The sequence below is a fragment of the Azolla caroliniana genome, unplaced genomic scaffold (genome assembly GCF_043228905.1).
Source record: "Azolla caroliniana isolate FFs.n. ecotype wild unplaced genomic scaffold, voAzoCaro1.0.p SCAF_579, whole genome shotgun sequence".
NCBI classification, from domain to species: domain Eukaryota; kingdom Viridiplantae; phylum Streptophyta; class Polypodiopsida; order Salviniales; family Salviniaceae; genus Azolla; species Azolla caroliniana.
This window is the reverse complement of record NW_028231014.1, coordinates 1-19,686: the sequence shown is the minus strand read 5'-3', so window position 1 is coordinate 19,686 and position 19,686 is coordinate 1. Positions and strand designations below refer to the sequence as shown.

The following is a 19,686-nucleotide window of genomic DNA, read 5'->3' as shown; positions in this document are numbered from 1 at the left end:
CCCCACCTAAAAGTTATGGTTAGAATACCTTTTACATGGAGACCATGGGCCACACTCGCATCAAAACCCTTTGAGCCCCCGCTCCTTTTCAAGAGACTTCGATAAAAATGAAACTAGTCTCAATACATAGCCATTTACATTATAGAATATGTTACACCCCATACATCTTTTGTACCACACTAAAACTCTTTTATCTATGTTTATTTTATTTTTATTTTTGATAATTGGGTATACATCCCATTATTGTAACCAATTGTCTCATGGGTCAAATTTGGTCTTAGAAGACGTGAATACTCATGTTGGAAGAGTAAAATTCTCTCATCCGGTTGGGTGGTTGACATAAAAAAATGGCTCAAAAGATTGGATGTGGAAGATCTCCTAGAGCTTTCAATTGATGCTATGAAATATGTAGTTATCGAGGAAAGATTAATTGATCAATTAAGAAGTGCAGAGATACTAAAAGGATAAAATTAAAATATTATATTGCAAACATCAATCATGAAAGACATGAGCCCTAACATTCCTTCACACTTGATCACACAACCTAGGTATCAAAGGTAAGCAAGAAAGGGCTAGTAGAGAATGAGCATCACTTGCTTTTTACATGCTCTGCATAGACTGCAATTTGTAAGAGCTCTGATGATATATTAAGAGGGGGTGATGACTTGAGTGTCACACTATAGAGAACACCACGAAGGTTGACCTCACATGTGTATGCCTTATTTACACATCGAGACTTGGTGCTTCAAAGTACGAATATACCATCTTAGGAAAGAGACATCAAGATAATTTTTGTAATTAGTTCCCATGTTTATGTCTCCTTCCTTGTCTTTTCCAATATCTGTGGATCTTACTATTCTAAACATGTGTTTATTCTTAAAGAAAGAATCAAGAATCCATGCCAATCTAAACAACTCCAATTCTTTGAATGTACAAGAACACGACTATGTTGATTCACTCTTTTCTCTACATATTGGTGTGACACAAGCAAAGAGTGCGTGCTCAAAACACAAGTACTGTAGCAAAGAGCTATCCAACTACAATACACAAGACTCCTGGAGAAACAAGTATCACATATGATCTACCAACAATCATGTGCCCAACAATTGCACACATGTATACGTTCACCTAACACTACACACATGTTATTGCAACCCTACACAACGCTTTATACATTTGTAGTCTTGCGTACAATCAAAACATTCCATGTGCAATGTTGCAATCTTGTTTACGAAACTAATGTGCAACATTGTAGTCTTGTCCATAAATCGACCATTTTACCCTAGCCCAAGTTATATAGATATGTAAATACGTGCCAAGCATCATAGTTCTTCAAACATACTTTTGATTCTCACATTAAGGAACCACATGCGTATAAGAATCATACTTTGCTAAATAGGGATCCATATGAAATTTCATAGTTATCTAAACAAACACCATTTCATGGTGACTGTGAATCCACCTTTTACACCATGTCAAAACTAGAGCTTGCTTTGTACATTTACAAAAGATAATTGAAGGCCTAACATATAATGGTAAATGACACTATGCATTCTCTATATTTTTAAATCCTAATCCTTCATGTACTAAAACTCAAGTATGGTTTTTCAAGATGTCACAAATCTTTTTATGCGTTGTCCACATTTTCTTTTGGCAAGGCTTGCCACAATACCTGCAAGAAAACATCCATTCATTTGAATCACATGTATGGAAACTAACATGGCCTATATTATGTGCATGGCATAAGGACAATTAATAGTCGGTTTATTGATGTTTAACTTGTTAGAGACAACATGGCCTTCGTTGTCTCAATTCACACTGATTCATACAAGTGTCATGTTCACAAGAAGTTTGAGAACACCAACCATTCATATTTACACCTTGAGCACCTTTGCACTGCCTGACCTCCACATGATGCACATTTAGGTGCTTCCATGGATTCCTAGTAAAATGACACACAGATATTGTCATGAGAAAACTTGTTTTATCCATTATTTGTGGATGAAAACAGTTGGGCAACATACTCAAAGGAAACAAGCACAGAAATCCTGGCTGATTGTGGATAAGCAATCAGGGTTGGACATAGTCAAGAAGAGTATCAAGCAAGAAATTGTTGACAATAACTCTATGGCAGAGGTTGACAGTTGAGTATTATGCATTAAATTTGGATACAGGAATAATGAAATATTATTTATTAAAGTGTGGCTTGACAGTGAAGACTAAATATATATATTAAAGCTGCATATATATTGTTACACGAGATTCTGAGGCATGTTTCTTGTGGATCCTCCTGTACTCTATTGATTACCTATGTTATCTTGCTCCCAGTGGTTCTAGATTAAGCAGGAGGATGGAAGAAAGGAATATATTTACCTGGTAGCGGCGATTATGGAGTATTCTACACTTGGAATTTCAATGCTAGAACAGGTTCACATCCCTGAGACATCTGTCATAATCCTGAGGTTGTATACAATCAAGACGATGATTCTATGTGAACCTCTCAACAGATAAAGCGCTTTCCACTACCTATGGATGTCAATTTCTCAAACTAGGTTGCCAACAAATAGAGTCATTACATCCAAAAGGTCAACATCCTTTCACCCCATCCCTATTGGAGCTTATCATACTTGTTCTCAACTAGAGGGTTGTTATTTGTTCTACTTTCTTTAACATTTATTAATCTGTCATTTTTAAAGTTGTCATTCTAGGCTTTCGCTGCCATTAACATTATATTTAGTTTCATTTGATCATTAAATTTGCCGAGTCTACAATTATGTAATTCAAAATCTAAATTCCATTTTTTTAGAAAATCAAGTAAAAGATAATTAAGAAAAACAAAATACCCCAAACTGAAACATTCTTAACATTTCCTTAATATGGCATGGTGACGATTCTGACGTAGAGTACGTTGACACAAGTTGCATTTCCGCAATTCGATCTAATATTAAACAAAAAGATATATTTAGTAACCTGGAGTACAAAAACTAATTATAATTAACGTATATGAAATGAACTTTACTATTCTTCTCTTACATATCAAAGCAGAATAAATTCACAATATCTCTTAAGTAAGTAGTATTAATAATAATACTTACTTAAGAGATAGGAGGGTTTCACTATAAACACTTAGGATAAATTGGCCCTTTCCATTCAAGATAGGAGAGTTTCACTCACCCCAATTTCTAGACGCGAGCAATTTCTCTCTCAATACAGGAACCTGCATGTGTAAATTCAGTTCAGGAATATCTCTCTCTAAGGAAAAGATTATGTATGCTATTGACCATGAAGAGGATGGCCACAGATGACTATTTCATACTCAAACCATCAAACCTTAACCAATATCCGGAATACTTTTTCTGGGCTATTTCTAATTAGTAAACCATGAAGAGGATGGCCACAGAAGACTATTTCATACTCAACTGTCAAACATAAACCAATATCAGGAATACTTTCTCTGGGCTATTTCTAATTAGTAAGAAACTTCAGCAAGTTTCAGCAACAGATCAATGCCATGTGTACGCATGTAGAATACATACATCTAAATAAGAAGATATGGAACACAACTCTCCATGCCTAGCATAAATACATTATAAATTATTTATACATAATTATTATTAAGTCTATGTCGATTCATATAGTACACAAAATTGAAAGCATCTTTAATATGCACTTTATAATGTGCTTGTACAAAGTCGACTCCAAAATATTTTCTAATAACCTGTTCCAGAATTAAAGAGTTTATTTGCTTCTCTTCAAATTTGGGCTTCACATTGAGAGAAATCTCTTCTAGAACCTACAGTTAATTCAAAAATATTTGTTCAGTTACGGTAAACTAAAATCACCCAAAACTAATTTGCAAGAAAGACATACCCATTGAAGTTCCTTTAAAATTGGAATCTGATCCACAAGGACATCATTAAGATGCTTTTGCAACTATACAGATAAAACATATATTAGTGGCAATTATATTAAGCCTGAAACAGAAAATCTTTTACACAGATGACAAAGAATAAATAGGACATTTCCATATTATTTGTAATCACTGAGCTCAAAAAAGGGCCTTTCTACCATTTCTTATTAACATGCAATATTTCTTGCATTTATGGTTCCAGTTTGTTACAAACTACTCTATCTGCATTGATAATTTCTATTTCCTTCACAACATCTAAGAACGCCTTTCATTGGCTTCTACCTTAACAACTTGATCACGATGAAAATCGTTGTACTTATATCGAGATCGGCAATTGGGTTCCATTATGAGGTTATAGATGGCTAGCCAAACCTGTAATTAGGGTTAGATTCTTGTAATAAAGCATATTATTAAAAGTACTAGAAAAAGGCAATGCACTATTAGACTTTATGTCGACCTGTGCGTCAGATTTTGTGACCTTGAAATAGTCTTCTTTTGAAACTTGTAACCATTTTCCTTCAGCATACTTCTCGATCTAAAAGAAGCAAAAAATAATCATAATTTATATATAACATAGATATTTACTTTTCACACAAAAATACAGATTTCCATGGGGTAAATGGTATTATATATCAGAACAAAAATCATATTTACCCCATAGTCATACAGACATTCAGAAACAGGAAACAACAAAAGGTGATGGGATCAAAATGGTTGTTCTTGACAGAGTGCTTAGAGAGTGGAACAAGAGATGGTTTGTTTCCATGTCAACATAGATTGAAACGCATACTTGAAAACAAGAAATAAACAATAATGCTTTAATTCAAAAAAAATGAGAAGATTACCATGAGCGTGCTTCCTTTCCAAAACTCTCTCCTCCATGGAGGATTTTCAACTAATGGGACAAGGCTCATGATAACATCATGTTTGTCTATAAAACGTGCCTGAAGGAAAAATTAATATAATCATATTAACTTGGATCGCTAATGCTACATAAACATTAGCCTCTAGAGTACGAAATGAGACACAAGCTTACCATTATGCACAGTGGTAAAACATTGATGTAATCCGTTAGATACCTAAAATGAACGATACATTTAGGAATCATAAAGTTCTAATAGTCTCTTGAAAGTGTTGATTTGGTATGCTTTGAATGTTCAATCTGTTTCTACATACAATTTAATATTTTGGTTCATTTCCAAACAACGACCCTTTGTAAAGTCTACTATCAATTTATTTTTAGGAAGGTCATACAATTATAAGCAGAATTATTTTTTCATAATACAATTAGAGATATCAACAAAAAGAGCTACAGATGATTGCAAACTGCGCCACTGATACTATATACAAGAGATTTGATAGCTTGCACTAGGCAACCACCATTGTCTCATAATATATGTAAGGCATGTTACACATTGTCTCATAATCAGTTCACCATTTAAGCCATGCCTGCATTTATATACCGAGAGTAAATTTTTATATCTAAGCTAATTGTTATAAACATAGAGAAAACTACCGTAATATTGTCAAGGCACACATGCTTGTCTGAAATCGTGCGAATGATACCTAAAAACATGCCCATGAATCACCATAAGCAGTTGTAATCTTTGTTAGATCTCATGTCTTAGTGTGATCTTTTCAAGATGTTAATGAATATTTAACTTTATTTTATGTTACACTATCTGTAAGATTTATGGAGTTGAGAACTATAGGACTACAATTACTGGACATAATTGTGCCTAGTTGTATGAGTCACTTCAAGAACGTGAGCTAAACCAAATCGGCTCACCAACATGGGGGTGAGAGCTAGAAGCCAGAAATAGTTGAAGTAGACTCTCATACCTTGACAATTTGATGGATCATTAGAGAAGGTAAAGCAAGGCAGGAGATTTTTCAGATTTTCAAATAAATTAGCACCATCGAAATGAAGGAAGATTTCCCCCATTGGTGTTCTTTATTCTTTACATCAATGACATAGAGTTATATAGTGCATGAAATGGGGGAAGTGAAACATATCAACAGAACAAAGTGATTAGGTTGTTCGATTGGAGACATTATGGCTGCCACTGTAAATTTCTTATTAAATAAGGGGGAGATACTAGTGCCACTTTTAACAGGGTTTTGCCCCACTCCTGAAGGTAATGGAATATGAACAAGGATGTTTTCGGATAAGAACAATGTCACCTGACACTGAAGATGCTTTCCTTTACTTCAGAGATCTCTTGATCTTAGATTGGCCCATGTTGGATATCTTTCGAATGCAAAAGTTTCAGTCAATCTAAGCTCATAACATTACATGCTTCACTAAGGGGAATATTTGGTATCTTGGGCCGTTTTCTAATCTAGTTAAATTCATTGGTTTGTAACATTTTCAGTGCTAGCACACTTTTCCATCACAAGATGTACCAAGATATTTTTACAAGGAAAATTTGAAATTGAGTTCATAGAGAGGTTAACATATTTTTCAATTGAGTTGATTTATTACTTAGATTTTTATCTAATACATTCCATCAAATCCACATGTAATATTTCATATACAATATACCTTCTCTTCAAATTCCTGTTGAATAGTCATGTTGACAAAATCTTTAGCTTTTTTTTCTAAATCATAAGACAACTACTTGAGTACGGTTTGTCTCAGAACAATTACAAAACAGATTGTACCGAAGTAAAGAAATGTCAAATCGAAATTGTTAAATTGTTAAACAGATGTAGGTTTCACAGTGAATGTTTACAAATAATAAAAGATGGAATCAAGACAAGCTTGTATAAGGATCGCATTAACTATAAATGCACTACCACCATTCCAACATAGCTTTGAATGTCCACACTTGGACATGACCAAAATAAAACTAGAAAACAATAGAACAAGTGATCCAAACTGATATCATCAGCAAGGAGATGGTGCACTCTAAGACCCTATTTTTACATGACAATGGATTTATCATAAGGTCCTCTCATGTGGATGTGCATCTATCTTATAAATTTCGCAGTTTGATAGGGTAAGTCAGGACCCTTCACCACATTAGAGATTGAGAGAGGCAGATGTGCACACAAAAGTATGAACGGATTTGCCAATTACGCCATCAGGATGTGGAATTTAAAGAACACTAGTTTCGTTATTGTACTATTTTTTATAAAATAAGGGAGAGGTACCACTACCTCTTCAAGCAAGGCGTTTGTCCACTTTGCAAGGTAATGAAATACAAAGACCATGATGGCACCCTATAAGACTCACTTTGTACACACATCAGAGGATGGATTCATCATCAGGCCATCTTATATGGACATACATCTATTCTACGCGCTGCACAATTTGATAGGGCAGCTGCAAACTTCATCATATCAGTTAGAGATTGCGGTAGGTAGATATGCATAAATACCTCTACAAGAAATAATTTGCCAATTGTGTCATTAACGAGTGGAATCTGAAGAACACTATGTTTATCATTGTAGAGTTCTCTATAAAATAAAAGGGAGATACCATTTCCTCTTTAAGCAAGGCTTTGGCCCACTATGCAAGGTAGTGGAATATGAGGAGCAACGGTGCTTGGACACAACGGTTCTTGATAGAGCTCAAGAGACACAAGGAAAATTTGTTGAAGGACAATAGTAGAACCACATGCTCATCAACAAAGACTAATCACAACTTTCTTTAGCCCCATCACTCCTACGCATGCTACAAGTCAATCAAGGGTTACACAAATGGGCTCTCGACCAGGACATAACAAACAGGTTACAATAGATTGGGCAACAGAAATTTACCGTGCACATAGGACCGGCCTCGAGGACCACAATCTCACCAACCTTGTCATCAACAGATAAGGGCCATTATGTCCGACCATCAGAAGTGCTACATTCGATCCAGAGACCTCTCCATTCTGGATCAGCCTATGCTAGAGATCTTTCGATAAAAAAATTTACAATCTAACTTGAGAATCTTACATGTATTAATAATAGCAGGATTCTTTAGTCTCTGTTTATCTTATTTATTTATTTTACTCGGTAACATTTATTTTGCTTTCTTGTTCTCAAAGACGAGACCACATTGAAGATGTAATCTCTTGTTGGTCTTATAGGCCATTTTGGCCTCTAAAAAGATGTTGGCATATCTTTCTTTCTTTATTTCTATGAAATAAATAAATAGAGCATCAATTTTTTGAATAAAATGAAATAGAAGATTACCCCCGATTTACAGCAGTAAGGATGTATTTAAGGATGAAAGATTTATTTCAGAAAACAAACAGACCTTTATATGTGACATCTTCTTTTCCATTTGTATTGAGATACAAAAGCTTGCGATAGCAAAAATCAGCCAGCTGCACAATCAAAATAACTTGAAGTAAGAATCTAACTGTTGATTAATACAAGTATGAAAACATCCTTCACTAGAGATAATATTGAGATTCATTAGCAGGGTACTAGAAATAGATTTATTGTAATTAATGTTATTAAGGAATGACTATGCTATAGTTTAATTCAATATTCCTCTATGACAATATAGAACATCATTAACTTTGGAAAGCCAGACAGGCAGGTTTCCGAAAGTGTTTCACAACTTTGGACTACACATTGACCCCCAAGCCTTTATTGAGGATGCAAGAAACCATAAAAGGAGAATCTATTGTTGCTTTGTGGATGTCTGGAAGCCTTCAACACAACACAACATGCTCAGCTCATTCAGCAACTAGGTTCACTTGGAGTACTAGCAGATATGCAATGGGGAATCTATGCACTATACAAATCAGAGTCACAAAAAGTATCACTCCTATTGGTTTGTCAGAGATCGTGGCTAGCAAATTTGGAGTAAAACAAGGATGTCCACCATCACTCACTCCCTACAATATTTATATATAGATGAGATATCTAAATTCATAGAGAGACTGGATGGTTCAGGAACATGGTTAGCAGGAGCCGCCAAACTAATACTACTATATGCCAATGACATTGCGTTGATCTCCAACTTTCTGGAGGGCTACAAATACATCTAAATGCTTTAAAGTCATTTTATGGATAAATATTTGTCAGTCAATCTTGCTAAAGTATGGATAACTATATCAAAACCAGAATTTTTCTTGAGAGAGGAAAAGGTGTCATACACTTAGTTCCCCTGTTTCTATTTGAGACATGTTTCCATAACTGTACATTCTGCTCTAGTCATGTGGAAGATTGCAAACTCAAACTTCTCAAGGACTAAATCCAATTGCTAAACAGACAAACACACTGACCAATATGATCCTGATGGAACGACATTTCTTTCCAAACATATAATTGGCAGAATCTGTTTATGCAGTAAATCATTCTGAGTGCTTGCTGCTCCCTCATGCCTTAGTTTTGATCTGCACCAGATAACTTTGACGACATAGACTGGCTGGAACCACAACAGATCTTACATCTGCACTAACACATTCCTGATTTGATGCTTAATACATCTATGAATACGTAGCATTTTCTACTCAATTCAGGTGACTGCATGCCTGGTGCATGTGACAGCAGAAGCTACAAATGTGTAGCTTTTTCCTCTTTCCCAGTCCAACTGACTGGAATTCAAAGTACCATGATGTGTATAATGGTGTATCCAACAAATCTTATTACTTCCCCATTAGAAAGAGGAAAGGGGCACAATACAAAAACAAATAAAGAAATAATCAAAGTCATAAACTAGATCACAAATTCACACATCAAAGAAATTCCATCTCAAGGCGCATTAACTTTTTAGACTGCCATATCCAAAGCATGTTACTAAATGCACCATCCCAAGGAACAACGCAACATAGATGTATTTCAACCACCCACAGCATAGCATCGACAAAACACTCCATTGCAATGAGAATACACCGAATGATCGATCATAAGGAACATCAATATTTTTCAACCACTTCATTCATAGAATGGACTAGATGTCATCGTATCTCTACTCAATACGATGATTTCTCTGGTATCATTTAAAATCCAATAAGATATCATTTTAATTCTCAACGACCCAATTTCTCTAGTTAGGTTGACTTTGGATTTCAGTTTAAATGGGTGAAATGCCTAACATTTAGCTTCAAAACCAAAAAATACATTATGATTTCAACTGTGCACGCAAGATGCACCATAGCTACGAAGATAAAATTAATGAGAAAAATACCTCAAGAAGTGCATCTGATCCCATTGCCTCACATGCATCTTGATGATATAAGAGTACCTGAGATCAATTTGCATCATTCCAAGTCAAACATCTTGGTTGGATATTATCCCTTGAATATAGCTACACATCCTACAATATCAGCAGAGTGAATGTTGCACTTGTTATGTATAGCATAATTTTTCTGCTTGATTTCTTTCCCACAGCATTGTGAAGCCTTTTGTGGATGAACTTTGGCATTTACTAATTAGGAAAGTTATTTGTGCATGTTGCATAATGATTACATAAAGGAATACTAAGGGTAATTTTCCTTTGTGTTTGATTATTCATATGTTAAATTCAATTCAATTGGGAAGATATATGACCCTTCATATGAAAACCTTGTCATATGAGAAAACACTTTATTTCTCAGGTGGAGATAGGTAATGCATATCATATGGCTGATCGAGAACCTTTGGCTTTTGGACATCAACTTTACAAGGAAAACTTGTCATTCCATACTTGATTGGTAAGAGTATTGGTTTACCATATTTGGGCTGCAATGTTTTAAAATAGGTGGTCCACTACAATACATATGAATATATAAGATGAAAGCCTAAATCTCCAAGTTTCATACCTCCAGCAAGTTGGTTATGGAACCTTCATGGTAGATACTCAATGTCAAGTGAACTGTTGAAAATTCACTTGTAACCTTTTGAGCAATTTTAGGAAATACTTTCGCCAGCCATATCTAAAAAAGATATTTTTGTTAGTTCTGTTTCTTATGGGCATGTAGAACAAACACTAAAAATCAAATGCACCTACGAATGGAGCTTAATACTGTGAAATAAATGAATATCCTATTGAATACCTCTATGACCAAAAGCTCATGAATCAAAAGTCCAAATTTGTCATGTGATATTAGTGCCTGAAATGAGTAAATTCAGCATTGAATTATTAAATTTAAAATGTTTCTTCATTCAACAATCAAACTGTTACCACTTGAGCTGAGTAAGAAAGAAAGAAAGATATATGAACATTTTTTAAGAGACCAAAATGGCCTAGAAGACCGAACAAGAGAGTGCATCTTAAAATGTTGTCTCATCTTGAAAACAACAGGCCAAAATAAATACAACTACATATAGGTTACTTAGAATCTAGTGATGTAAACACCTAAGATTCTAAATTTAGGTAGACCGAAATGCTTTCCTTTGAAGAATCTCCAACATGAACCGCTCCAAAATGCAAAGAATTCCAGAGCAAGGAAATCACCTTCAGTGCAAGGTGAGAGTGGCCTTTATTTGTCAATGACAAGGATGACAGAGCTGTGATTCAACTGATTGTGGCCTGCTATTACCCAATCTATCCATCTGAACCAATGATAGAAACTCTACGGAATAACTATCAAATTTACATTTTTCACTTTTGGTGTAAAGTCCATATTCCTGGAGTTCGACGAGGACTAGATAAACATGTTGGGTGCGTTCCCCCAGTTTTGGTGAGAAGATTAGGATGTCATTGAGATAGACGATGACCAACTGATCTAAATACTCTTGAAAGTTGTCATTCATCATATGTTGGAAAACAGCAGGTGCATTTGTGAGCCCAAACAATTGCCATATATTCAAACTACCCATAGAGTGTTTCAAAAACCTGGCCTTCCATTCACCACCAGGCTTAATAGGAACCAGGTTGTAAGCACCTCAAATATTGACTTTGGAGAATATACGTCCACTTTGGAGCCGGTCGAAGAGCCCACGAATCAACGGTAGCAGGTAACAACTTTTGTATGGTAACAATTTTAACAAACAAGTAGGGGCACCAGCTAGAGATTTTGAGTGTCAAATAAACCCTTTGGTGTTACTCGAAAGGGGTATATACTCGAAAGATTTTACAGATACTTGAGGGAATCCATCAAGACCTAATCACAGAACTGATCCATGTCCAAGAATGACACAAAGAAGAAACCTATTGCCAACAGCCTACTGCCCTGACTTTCATGGACAGAAATAAGCTCTCCCTTCTACATTGAAACATCATGAAAACATGCTCTTTGTGTTAAGTTGGTCTACAAGCACTTAGGCCCTTTCCACATCAAAGAGCAAGTTAACCCAGTGGAGTTTTAACTAGACCTCCCTATGCATTTTTGGATCCACAATGTTATTGGAATCTTACATGAAACAACAATCTGCAGTTGCCAACCAAAGTGGCAAGTCCATTCATGGCCTCCAATTCATTTCACGTTTTTGGAAGCATTTCTTTCAACTCCTCAAACCCCAAAATTTTGTGGTTAGGTTCTGGGAACCTAATCTGAAGTAAGATTCATAAAGCATCCATGCAATGCAACTTGAGAAGCTGATTATTTCTCAATGTGTGTGAAATGATCTGGCTCTCAAATTTTGATTCTGATTTTGACCTCCCCTACTCTATCCTCACAGCAAAAAAACTATGAATGAGTAAAAATAAAGAAACAAATACATGATGTACCTATTTAAATATTAATAATACATGGTACTTACTCCCATCACAAAATCATCTGAGTGTGTCATGGTATTATAGTGTGCCTGAAAAATGAAACAGTACGAAAGATGAGTCATTTCCCAGACATTTAATACATAATTGCAGCTCATTTGAAGTCATGCATGCACATTCTGCATTTTGCTTCTATTTTCAACTCTAAGATTGTCTATCAATTAATAAAGAATTATGCAGTGTAACTGTCAACAATCCTTACCTTTTGGAAGAGTTGGTAATACTAGGAAGAATGTTATGGGATTAAATGATCCTACATAGAATGTAACTCGACCACATAATCAATGAATGCAGTGAAAAAGGGGCATGGGACTTGTTACAACATACAACCAACTCACTGTTTGCCAATGGATACAAAGTTAGGAAAGAGAAACTTGTTACTATTCAGAGATGTGGGACAGTTCAAATCATAAATAGGATCCCAAATTCCTAACTTCCAATTCTAGAATGTGGCACATGGAAGAATATTCATTCTATAACAGTGGTGAGGTGCAAGTAATCTCTGGTATTTTTCCACAATGCAAGTATAGACATGGTTAGAAAAGAGAACCCTGTTTACTATATATGTCACTTGGGACAGCTCAAATCAGAAATAAGGCCCTCAATTCCTATGTATCACAGTCTTAGGAATGTATCAGCATTACAAAAGACTTGTTAGTTGAACCCACCTGTAATATGCCCATTTTTAATTTTCATGCAGTTCCTTTGAAGGCATCTTCCTATCAAGAACTAGAATACATTACAGACTTTTGATGATAAGTTTCAAATATTAAGATTGTAATGTATTAATATTCTTAAATAGTTATTTGCAAGATACCTGAAGATTGAGCTTCTCTATAATCTCATGTTGGGCCATCCAATCTGCATCCCCGACCTTCTCAGAAAAATTATAAGAATTCAAATTCTACAAAAAATGAGAGTCTAGTTGAACACAAATAGTAAATACTCAGTTGCACATGCAAAAGAATTAACTTGAATTAGAAAATTAGTCTATAAAACTTTGAACACTTTATAGTCAATATAAAAGCAATGTGAAAATTTGATCTTGGAAATTGTTACATAAGGAAAAAAAAGATCATGCGGCTGTTCTAGATATTCCACTTTAGGGCTAATGTATTCCAATTTGCAGTTTCACCATCACTCTTGTTTTAATGCAAATTATATTCCCTTGTTGCGAACCCCGAGTAAAACAAGCATAGCCTAAAGTGGCAGTATCTCCTGGATACATTAGATATTTGTTAAATATCCAATAAACTCCTACAAATTGGTTTGCATGGATACAATTTGATTTTCTATTAAATTGCTATAAACATGCATTGGTTTCTCGTCAATTTCTACCCTATATACATGAATATATATCATTTTCTTAACTCCATTCCTATCAATTTTGTCTTTTTCTCATGATTTCGAATCTTCCCTTGTTGCGAACTCCGAGTAAAACAAGCATAGCCTAAAGTGGCAGTATCTCCTGGATACATTAGATATTTGTTAAATATCCAATAAACTCCTACAAATTGGTTTGCATGGATACAATTTGATTTTCTATTAAATTGCTATAAACATGCATTGGTTTCTCGTCAATTTCTACCCTATATACATGAATATATATCATTTTCTTAACTCCATTCCTATCAATTTTGTTTTTTTCTCATGATTTTGAATCATGATAGCATCCAAGAAAAGCAAATTTTTTGCCAATAAGTAGGAAAAAGGTTTCCCAGCATGCTGCCATACGAAACGCCAAACAAATTTTTATTTTGAAAATCAGGTTTTGCAGTGAGCATCGGTACAGAATTTTGAGTTTGCAGAACCAAATGTAAAACCAAGACAAATCTTGTTACTATTCATATAGACATGTATTACCTGTTCGATGTCAAAGATTCGAAGATTCTCGACCATGTAATCAGCCTCATGACTTGTAAGGAGAACCTAGAATGATGAACAAAGAGTTTAAAGGAAATCAGGCACAGATAAAGCACTCAGAAATATAAAATCAGAAAATGAAAAAATATCTTTACATGAAATTAGAGCGAAGCATTTTAAGGTCAGATAAATAAACAACGATTTGAAGTCAATTACACAAAGATTAAGCAAGCATACTGAAATCAAATAAAGCCATATTAAAACATCTAGAATTTGATGGACAATAGGCAAAGATTAAGCAAATGGATAAAGATCATGAAATACATAATGAGAATTTGGACAAAGATTCAAACAAAATGAAGCAGGCATATTATAGGATCAGGCAAATGAATAAAACTTTAAAGGAAATAAGACAAGCATATTAACTAGCCTTAGTCACATGAACTAATATTTTATGGAAATTAAGCAAAGATTAAGCAAAGCACATTAAGATCATATATAAACATAATACCGACAAATGTTGATAAGAACTCAGATAAATGTTAAATAAGCAAATCAAGAAATGCCGGCTTACTCCATCTTCAGGCTTCAGAAATGCCGGTCTTTCTACTATCTGAGCAGAGGCCATGGAGAAATTTGACGTTCCTTTATCCTCTTCTTCTCCTTCTTCGTCTTCTGTCTGGTTGTGGTTGGTTACACAGAAGGAGACGAGTGAGATTGGTTACACAGAAGGAGGCGAGTGAGATTGTTACACAGAAAGGGGGCGAGTGAGATTGATTACACAGAAGGAGGCGAGTGAGAGAGTGACATTTTCTGCAGTTCTTGGGAGGAGGAGCAGGAAGTTCTTGCAAAATTCTTAGTATTTTTTTACTTATTTGATCTCTCTCTCTATATATATATATATTTTTTTCTAAACGGTTTAAAGGCTTTCGAGGTTTAGCTTAAATTTTCTAAACGGTTCAGTTTTAAACGGAAATGCCACTATAAAACGTATGAGTTGAACCCATAGTCATTTTAAACGGAACCCATGACTATGGTTTCAACTCATACGTTTTATAGTGGCATTTCCGTTTAAAATGACTATGGGTTCAACTCATACGTTTTAGTGGCATTTCCGTTTAAAACTGAACCGTTTAGAAAATTTACAAGTTTAACCGAGCCGAACCACGACAGCATTTAAACCGGACTCATGGGTTCAACTCATACGTTTTATAGTGGCATTTCCATTTAAAACTGAACCATTTAGAAAATTTAAGAGTTTAACCGAGCCGAACCACGAAAGCATTTTAACCATTTAGAAATATATATAGAGAGAGAGAGAGAGAGAGAAAGAAAGAAAAGAAAGAAAGAAAGATATTTTAACGTCTTCTAAGGCCAAATTTGGCCCATGAGACAATTGGGTTACAACAAAAATGAGTGTTTATCCAATCATCAAAACTAAAATAAAAGAAAATAGCTTAAGCTAAGAAAGTTCTAGTAGTGTACAAAACTTTGCACTAAGCCTAATCTCATTTCCACCCAAGTCTCTCAAAAAGAAGTGGGAGGTCAAATGTTTTTGGTGTGGGTGTGACCCATGGTCCCGATGCATAGAGTGCCCTAGCCATGGCTTCTAGGCGGTGTAGTTCACATTCCCTTATTTTCTTTATTGCTTCTACATCTCGTCGAGTTGCTTTGAAACCCGGCATCCGAGGGCGTTTGGTTCTTCTTTGATTTTTTGCTTCATCAAGGAAAAGTCCGAGTGGTGCAGGTGTGTCGACATTCATTGTCTCCCCCTGTTCCTGAAAAACTTCATTTGTTATATGTTGGTAAACATTAGCAACATTATTATCAACGTTTTGTAATTTATTCTCTCTGTGTTGTTTCAATTCTAAGATGTATCTACCTAATTTCTTTATATCTAGTGTATCTAATAGTTTAGGGAGGGTGGGAGAGGAACCAAGTATGTCTTGGTATTTTGCCCTTATCTCGGCATAGGTGGGGCATTTGCATGTAAAATGGTACTCATCCTCTATCTCTATGTGGCATAACCTACATATCCTTTCCTCCCTAGGGACTCCATTAGTACGTCCATTCTCAATCTCAAGTTGGTGAGATGATATTCTAAGTTGACCAATGGCAACCCTTAGTGCATGTGGTAAGAATACATCTAGATATTTTGGGCGCGTGATAAAACCTAACTCAGAGAAGTGCATAAAGTGTTCCTTATAGTACGACATTTTAGATGGGAGTGGCCCTAGTGGGGTGATCCATTTATACCGAGTATAAATTTGCCATATGTCTTGGCGTATTACTTTATTACGGTCCTCATGAGAGATTAAAGTGTTATCCGTCGTGTGGTCGTACTTAAGGGGGGGGAGGTTATTAATGTCTAGACCGTTGGCAAGAAGCCAACTCACCATCATGCCATACCATGAGCTAGTATAGCCGGACTCATACAGTGCCCGAGAAGCCTTAAAGGCTTGGTGGGATATTCTATCAAGTGGTTGGTTATGTATCCTGTGTATAAAGACTACCAGTTGAAAAAGTGCTTCTACTAACATAGGGGGTAGAGTGAACTCAGCCCTAATAATGTCATGTGGGACCGACGATTTGCTTCGGAGTTGGCGGGATAACATCATCACCAATGGTCTCTCTAATTGCGTCCACATGAAAGATGGTAGTCCTGGGGCCCAAACTGTTGATGCATACATGAGAGAGGGAGTCACTAATGAGTCAAAGAGCCACCCTTTAGTTCGTGGCTCTTGGAAGTATGCTTGGTGGCATTGTCTCTCGAGGAGTGAGAGGGATGCATGTCCTCTTGTAAGTCTATCCTTCGCTGCTTGTGTCATCGAAAATTTACCTGAGCGGGCACTGAAAGTGACTCCGAGATAGACATATGATCCAACCACCTCAACTAGGCTATGGGAGATAGTTAGGTGACACTTAGCTCTAACTTGGGTTGACGTGTGGAAGATAAGGACTTTAGTTTTCCCTAGATTCACTACCAATCCTCGTTGTGTACAAAAGTCATCTAAGGCATTAAGGTGCCTTTGTAGGTCGTGTTCGGATTCAAAGAGCAAAACTATGTCGTCTGCATAGAGCAAGATACGTACCTGCGTATCCCCAAGGACTACTCCATTGCCTCCCTTACGAGGAATAAAATCTGTGATCTCATCAATGTAGATCCCAAAAAGAGTCGGAAATAAGGGGCAACCTTGTTTTACACCAATAGTGCTAGTGAAACTATCGGATATGCCGCTTGGGCATCGAACACACCCGGACACTTGTTCATATAGTGCGTAGATGGCCCAAACCATGTCATCCGGTATCCTCAAGCTCTTAAGCCTATCAAACAACCGCTCTCTAGGGACCGTGTTAAAGGCTTTGCAGAAGTCCACAAAACAACAATATAGTTTCTTCTTGCGAGCCTTAGTCTGGTCAATTAAGCATCTAAGTGTGAAGATATGGTCAATAGTGGAGAAGGCTCGTCTAAAGCCAGCCTGTTTAGGTGCACGAAGATTTAAGGTCTCCATATACTCGCTAAGCTCTGCCTCCATTACTGCACCATATAATTTAGCAAGGGTATGACCTATCATAATGGTCCTATAAGTATTTGGGTCCATGGGGTCCCCCCCTTTATGTATGGGGGCCACTGTGTTCATGGTCCATTGTGGTGGAAAACCCTCTGCGAGGGCACGATTGAAGATTAGAGTTAGCAAGGGAGCTAGGCACTCTCTCGTGTATATGATGTGTTTTGCTCGCAATCCTGTGTGGTCCATGGACTTCCTATGTTGTAATTTCTTTATGACCTTCGTGACCCTAGAGGTCGTGAAGAGTGTCCCCACAGTAGGTCGGGGTGTAGAAGGCATTGGAATGGGTGGTTGGTTTGGGATTTGGTAAAGTCTCTCTGTATAAGTGTGCCAAGTTACGGGATCTTCGATGGGTGTTTGTGGTCTTGGTTCTCGTAATCTCTTCCATGCAGTGGCACAATCGCTACTCATGAGCATGTGGTAGAGTTCCCAATATTGGGATGCCTCCCATGCTCGTCTCTTACGACGTGTCATCTTGCGCATTTCTTTACGAGCTTGTACTGAGGTAATACTACCACTGACTTGCGATATTGTAAGTTGTCAATGTAAGCACCTACAATCCTCATCATACCATCTATTTTGTGGCATAGATCCTACTTTACCTTGATTGGAGTGTTTCGTGTATGGGAAACTGCTAACTGCTGCAGAGTGAAGGATGTGTGTGAGTTTTGTATTAAGGCTCTCTAAAGGTAGGGAGGGATCAAGGGAGGAGAGATGGGCTTGAACATGTCGAGCATATATGTCAGAGAGCTCATGTGTGAAATGTATTGTGATGTCATGGCGTGGTTGACTAGAGTTGGTGACGTTAGAGATATCACATTTTATCTCGAAGTATAAGAAACTATGGTCTGCGCCAATAGGACATGGGGCCACTTGGAAGGAGTTAATCATGTGGGTAGCTTCAAGGCGTCCTATTAGATAATCGACTATGCTTTCCCCTCCTCCATGTGGGAAACATGTGAGCTCTGCTGAACCTGGCCACTTGGCTAAACCATTATATATGACCATCTGGTGCCGACTACCGAGTTCGAGCAAATGATGGCCAAAGCTCGTGGCGTCTGCACCTTGATCCTTTGATCTACGTGTGGTGTCTATGTCTGAGGGATCGACATTTACCATTTCTAGGTTTCTATTCATTTGAAATATTGTGCATTGTCGGGATTGGGTTCTCGCATTAAAGTCTCCTACAAGGAATACTTCTCCTTGGGAAGAATATTGGATTATGTCATCCGATAGAGGTTCATATGGGGAAGGCCCATGTGGCACTCCGTCATCAACTAATCTCGCCTCGCTAGCCAGATTATAATGAGAGCCTTTCGGGGGAAAGTAACAAATGGCGAAAATTACTGCCTTGTCCTTGCTTGTGGAGACTTTCGCCCACATAAAACGAGCTTCTGGGTCTGTGCTCAGTATTTCTATCCTATTATGTAGCTCCCTCCGAAACAATATTGCGACACCGCCAGATCCCCTAGTCGTGCATCGACGTGAGGTTTGTCTAAAAGCCGACTCCCAACGAAATCCTTTGACTCGTGGGAGTCCCCTATTTGGGCTTTGGTGTGTTTCTACTAGGCAAACTATATCTGATTCCTTTAATATCCCCTCTAGGCGGCCGGGGTGTGTCCAGAGTGCGCCGTTACAATTCCATAGGGTCATCCTAAGTGTGTTTTCTGTCACATGGGCCACACGCTGTCGATTAGTAGTGC

The 19,686-nt window shown here is 36.8% G+C and overlaps 1 protein-coding gene across 1 annotated transcript; it reads right to left on the bottom strand.

Moving 5' to 3' along the window:
• Positions 1 to 1,325: 1,325 nt before the first annotated feature.
• On the bottom strand, positions 1,326 to 15,125 carry LOC147847938 (uncharacterized). The gene is made up of 20 exons (XM_087338734.1): positions 14,989 to 15,125; positions 14,415 to 14,480; positions 13,369 to 13,425; positions 12,539 to 12,583; positions 10,891 to 10,947; positions 10,657 to 10,770; positions 10,044 to 10,100; positions 8,160 to 8,229; positions 6,456 to 6,511; positions 5,427 to 5,476; positions 4,947 to 4,989; positions 4,756 to 4,854; positions 4,368 to 4,445; positions 4,193 to 4,282; positions 3,871 to 3,933; positions 3,719 to 3,793; positions 3,175 to 3,217; positions 2,844 to 2,938; positions 1,866 to 1,942; positions 1,326 to 1,672 (listed from the first exon to the last, which is right to left on the bottom strand). Exons 1-20 carry the CDS (start codon positions 15,040 to 15,042, stop codon positions 1,594 to 1,596), a joined length of 1,368 nt encoding a protein of 455 aa, XP_087194860.1. The 5' UTR covers positions 15,043 to 15,125; the 3' UTR covers positions 1,326 to 1,593.
• Positions 15,126 to 19,686: the final 4,561 nt, after the last annotated feature.